The 6000-nt window shown below is 44.3% G+C and overlaps 1 protein-coding gene across 1 annotated transcript; it reads right to left on the bottom strand.

Moving 5' to 3' along the window:
- Positions 1-1574: 1574 nt before the first annotated feature.
- On the bottom strand, positions 1575-2850 carry LOC116255377 (NDR1/HIN1-like protein 13). The gene has a single exon (XM_031631166.2). The coding sequence runs from the start codon at positions 2632-2634 to the stop codon at positions 1861-1863; it is 774 nt and encodes a 257-aa protein (XP_031487026.1). The 5' UTR covers positions 2635-2850; the 3' UTR covers positions 1575-1860.
- Between the last annotated feature and the right edge of the window lie 3150 nt (positions 2851-6000).

Raw genomic sequence — 6000 nt, 5'->3', positions numbered from 1 at the left:
TTTTGGAAAAAAGGACTGTTACCGAATCATAATCCTTACCGATATGTGCTTAATGTACATCCATGTTTGGATTCACTGAGAAAGTCCTTGATCTAAGATGCATCTGAATTTACGGCGCTCACATGGCAATTATATATGCTCCTGCAACTGCAGATGTGTTTGCTGTGGATCGTTTCTTAAGAACATATTTTGAATCCATTTTTTTTTTTTAAGCAGAAGTTACCATTTTCTTGATCAGAATATTTATCAAAAGATTCAAGGGCATGATTTCCAAATCATTTTTCTTTGCATTATAACATGAATGTGAGCCAGGCTCCTAAGTGCTAGATTTATCAGAATGGTATGTACACATATTTTTCTCCTGCATGATTGGAAGTTGCATTCACATGCTGGATTAATTGAAATTTATATTCATGTAAGTATATGGAATTAAAGTACTTTGTTGTTAAAGAGAGGACAGAGAATCATCTGTTATGGATTCAGTACTGGTTGCAGATCCTCTTACTAAAACGCTAGCATCTGAACCCTGTTCAACATGTAACAAATATGGGTCTGTTCGATTCGACGCAAACACGCCATATGTAATATAGTGATGTTTGATTTGACGCAAACACGCCGTATGTAATATAGTGATCAGATATAGTTTGTTGATTCTTAGGAGCTAAAACTGTTTCCTCCTAAAACTGTTAGGAAACAGGTAAACCAAGAACTAGAAAGTGATCACATATAGTTTATTGATTTTTAAGAGATAAAACTGTTAGGAAACGAGTAAACCAAGAACTCGAAACCGGACTGTGACATCAAATTTTTAATATAATAACATACCATATCTAGGGTAGAAATATATGATCAAGAATTTATTTTTCCACTAAGAGATATATATATGTCGACCCCATTTATAAAGTTAGATGAATAAAAAAACCATGTTATTAATGAAAAAATAATCTCTTTTAGGAATGACAGCACTCTATCATTATTGTACATCTATAGACACGAAGAGCTAGGCTGCCAGTTGTGCGTGAGAGAGCAAGTCAAGGGAGGAGACAACCATGAGGCATGTGAGACAAAGATGAGCTGTTTTACATGGGATGCCCACATCTTCGTTTAGGGAAAGCTTCGGATCCTTTCCCTTTTTCAACGATACGAATTTGATGGTACTTTTAGAAATAATATTGATTGAAATTATCTGAAATCTCAGGAAATTCGAGCAACAAAACTGAAGCACAGAATGGAGATGGAGTCCCTCCCAAGAAAAAAAAAATGAAACAGCTTCGACCTTCCTGAATTCATGGCTACAGTGGGGAAAGTTGACTAGAAAGTTGCCAATTGCATAGGACCAAAGATTAGTCCACCTTCCACAGTTAAAATGGCAACCAATAGTGTCCAAATTTTATAATGCATCAATTGGCATTAACATCTGCATCAATTCATCGAGGTAATTGCAGTGAACAGCAAGCTCTTCAATGCCTTCTTCAAGAGCTTGAAGAGGCAGCCATGGACCAGATGGGCGTCGAGTTCTCAGCTTCTCAGTCACTAATTCTGAGGCCAGATGAAGAAGAAAGAGGACGAAGATGGAAGGAGCAAGCAATCGTTATAACTTTAAACCAGAAAATTACACATATATTCCATAAATATATCCAATTGTGCTAAGCCTAACTCACTTCAACGATTTCACATACACCATATAACAATCCATATTTCAAAATGAAAAAGAAAGCTGTTTTTTTTTTCTTCTTTTCGAACAATCGACTGACTGAAGATTTAAAGAGAAAAGAAAGAAAAGCAAGAATTCACAAACCGCCATGTCAATAAAATTGAAGGTGGGTAGAGGAGAGCAGAAGGAAAGGACCCTTAAAACTATCAAAACTCCCATCTGAGAATCTTGACCCGGATTTTAATGGCGCATTTGCCGTCGGAGAGGGAAGGCGGAGCCGCGCCCTTCTTCTTGACGACGGCGACGGAGAAGCCGTCGCAGGAAACCTTGATTCCCAACCTCCAGCTCCGCAGCGCCCCCATCTTCGCCCGAACCTTCGTGTCCAACTCGATCGACAGCGGCACGCTGTTCTTCTTCAGATCCGCCGCCAGCGCCTTCGCTCCGTCGGAGTCCACCTTCTCGCCCTTCGCGGACAGGGTCGCCGACACCATCGTCGTGTTCTTCGCCGCGTGCTGGAAGCCAGGGACCGACCCGGACCCGAGCGACACGCCCCCAGAGTCGGCCGTCACGGAGATGTCGTCATAGAAAAACTCGACCTTCTTGTTCGGGTTCTTCGCGTCGAGCGAGATGGAAACAAGGGAGTCCACCGTCGACCCCCCCGTGACGTTGAGCTTCGAGATCTGGAGCGCCGACACCGTAAACACGGGCCGCTGAGGCCGGAAGAGCACCCAGCAGACAGCGGCGGCCACCGCGGCCGCCAGGATAAGGAAAAGCACGACGATGCAGGTCCAGATGAAGCAGAGGCAGCAGCACCGCCTCTTCGACCGCCGCCGCTTGGGCTGAGGACGGTACGCAGGCCGATTAGCGCTGTAAAGTTGGGACTTCATGTAGGTCGGCCCGCCAGTCCCACCGGCCCCAGCCGCTCCCCCCGCCGGCGCCGCCCCCGCCGGTCTGGACGCCGGATAAACGCGATCGTTCATATCTGAAGATTTATCCGCTCCCAACCAAAAAACTTCACGATGGTATGTCGGAAAACCGCAGGGGAAGTCAGGAAACCACCTCTCCCTCTCACTGCTGCTCAGTTGAGTGACGAAGAGGGAAGGAGAGGAGAGAGGAGAAAGGGGGAAGAAGGGAATATGTAACGGAAAGTGGGGGAGAAGGTGCGAGTGGCCTTGGTTTAGCGACAGCCGCTACGCAACCATCGCCGATCCTTCCATTTTACCTACTCCTTAACTTTAACCCCCCATTCTCAATAATTGGAACTTACCATTAAATTCTTCAAGAATTTGATTTTCAGCTTTTTTCTTTATTTTTTTCCCTTCATATAATTTATTTTATAAGCAGCCGGATGCATATTATATTAAACAGATTTGAATTCAATTGGACGTTGAATTTGGATCCAAATCACCAATGGATAGGCTCATAATTTTAGTGTAACTGGTGGGCGGCCGGAGGTGGCAATAAATGTTGAATTTGGTTAATGGGGAGCGGTGAGTAATATGCGGCGGTGCATCTGATTCATTTATATATATATATATTTTTATCTTTGACATCAATTCCGTGGATCCATACTGATCCCATGCTTTCTTAGTCACCTTCTTCCGATCAAGATTACATTAAAAAGAAAGAAAGAAAAACAGAGATCGTACTTTAACCTCATGCAATTTGAGAGTCAACACGTAATTAAGTGCCACAAACAACTTCTTTTTTAGAATAATAATAGCGATATATTTTGTATATCTGAAATCTTTTTTCTTTTCAATGTTTCTTTGGTTCATGGTACAAGAGAAGTTTGGTTATAAAAAGGCACCAACTCTCATGAGTTTTGAAGCTTTCTACCACTTTGGTTTAAGCAAGTCGATCGGAACAACTCTTTTTGATATAATGAAAGCTGTCGATGCATGAAAAAGTCGAGTGGAGCCCCACTGGGACCCGGATTTGGACTTAAAACTTCGATATCCGACTGAAGACAAACGCTGGATGGATGGATGACTTTGTTATCTGGTTTGGATCCGGTTATATCCGAACCGCTTCACCTTTCTCGGAACGGGGGCGGCTAATTAATTATTCCCTGCCTTAAAGTTAAGCCATTAAAAAATAATTTCGTGAAATGAATTTATAAATAATATATAGGCCTGTGGACTGTCGGTGTGCTGCCACGTGGCAGGAAAGTTGGTGGGGGCTCGGTAGTCATTTATGGAAAAGATTCTGCCCCTGTGGGGAATCACCGACACTTTTGAGTCGGTCGAGAAGCAAAGTGCGTGCTCGGGGTGGTGGGCCGGTGGGACCCACATTTGTTGCGTCAGCTTCTCCTTTCACACGTGTGAAAAGAGAAGGGCATAAAGGGGTTTGTGTCAGTGTGTGTGTGCGTGCGTGCGTGCGTTGGGGGAAGGAAGCGTGTTGCTTCCGTCACACGCGTGATGTCTCCTCTTTCTCTCCCTTTGGTCCGGGTCGGGTCGTTATTAGATGCCTCGACGACCGGGACCCGTTTAACCTACCGCGCGGTCTGCGGTTGAAGGGTCGCTTCCCTTTTCCCTTTTCCCTTCTCCCTTCTCCCTTCAAACGGGTCGGGCACAAACCGCTTGAGCTTAAGAGGATCCAGATCAGTAAGCAATTATGGAGTACGTGGATCCCGGGTCCAGGCTGTCACCTGGCCCGATCTTCATTAAAGCATGTGCACTGTAAAATTAATGGGGGTTTGGCACTCGCTGTCTTGGAACCAGACTCAGATCTGATCTCTCTTGTATCACCCAACGCTGGGGCCCCGATCTGGACCTGTACCAGGCTTGGGTCCGGACCCACCGGATCCAGCTCAGGCCTGAATGGATGGCAGCCGGACCTGAACTTTGCTTCTCCTCTCCCGTCTTGTCTGTATCAGTCGGTCGCCCCTCATCTAACCCAATCAGGTAGATCTAGGAATTGACCAGCCGAGCGGGTCGGGTCCATAGATGTCTTCTCCATCTAAAAAACCCGAAGCCCGGACCAGACAACTCCTTGAGTGAGTGAGTTAAGCTGATCCGTCGATTTCTCATTTCACCGATTTGAGATTCTTAAATAATTAACTTCTAAAAAAATAAGATAATTTTGTATTTTACTTAGTTTATATTTATACAAAGTCAAATATTCTTTGACTTATTTATTTGTTAACATTATTATTATTATTATTTGTCATGTAAAAGGCCAAAAGCGAGGCAAAAGGCTGTCCAAAGCTGCATGGCATGTGATGTTAGCTGTCAGGGGGCATCAATGTCACAGCTTAATGCGAGCCTACTACTTTATTGAACTCGGATGGCCGGATCCAGTTGTAGGTCCAAAGCCTCGAATCGGATCTATAAGTACAACTACAAATATATAAAATATGGTAGGTTGCTACAGTACTAATAAGGGTGGCTTGGATCTGCTTGCCATATCTAATCTATTTGGCAGCCCTGGATCCAATGTCAACAACTTGGTTCCATCCGTTGACCCACAAATGGGTTCGAGCAAGCGGACCAGCTACCAGTTGCACCAAGCACACCCCTTGACCTTGTTCCCCAGTTGCACGGGTAGGCGATCCAAGCACACCCCTTGACCTTGTTTCCCCAGTTGCTCGCTATCCGGTTTTCAGTCGAGTAGGGTCCACCATGAAATTAACCTAGCCAGGTACCAGTTAGATTCAAATGTGGCCGAAGCCAACTCCTCTTTTCATTTACGCGTGAAGTCTAAAGCTGCTTCTGGGCTCAGCGGCATACATCATTCAACTTGAGTGTTGTGCATGTCACGGTTTGAAGCCTATAGTAGTAACACCCACAAAATCAAACTGACGCCATGTCGACAGTAACCACTCAAACCAACCAGCTATGCTACGAGAGACTCTCGAAAGAATTTAAACTCGGATTCGGTGTCCAAGCAGATCGGATCCGAGTCCTCGGTCGAAAAGTCAGAGGAGCATTGAAAGTGGTGGTTCAGTACATGTGTCCAGTGAGTTTGACTTGTAATCCAGCGGACAGGAAGGGGAGCTAAGAAACGTGGGTAGGGACCCCTGCATGTCTCCTACCATAAATCTCACTTTCTTCCTTCTTTTCCTCCATGCATATGCGTTTTCACACTCTTCAATATTTTAATGAAATAGTGACACATTAAGCCATGTTCTTTTAAACAGTGAATTTTATAAGTGGTGATTTGAATCACACCCGACCCCTCATGTACATCTAATTTCTATCGGCCACTGCGAATTGAGTAAAAAATATACGGTATTGGTTGTCAATATGCAGCTCACATAAGCGGATTTAGCGCACCCAACCAATATTTTAAGCAAAGAAAAACATTGTGTTCTTGAAATACATGTTTCTTCAACACATTATCTA

This window comes from Nymphaea colorata, chromosome 6, assembly GCF_008831285.2.
Source record: "Nymphaea colorata isolate Beijing-Zhang1983 chromosome 6, ASM883128v2, whole genome shotgun sequence".
Classification (NCBI taxonomy): Eukaryota; Viridiplantae; Streptophyta; class Magnoliopsida; order Nymphaeales; family Nymphaeaceae; genus Nymphaea; species Nymphaea colorata.
The sequence above is the reverse complement of the archived record's forward strand: the minus strand, read 5'-3'. Positions and strand labels throughout refer to the sequence as shown.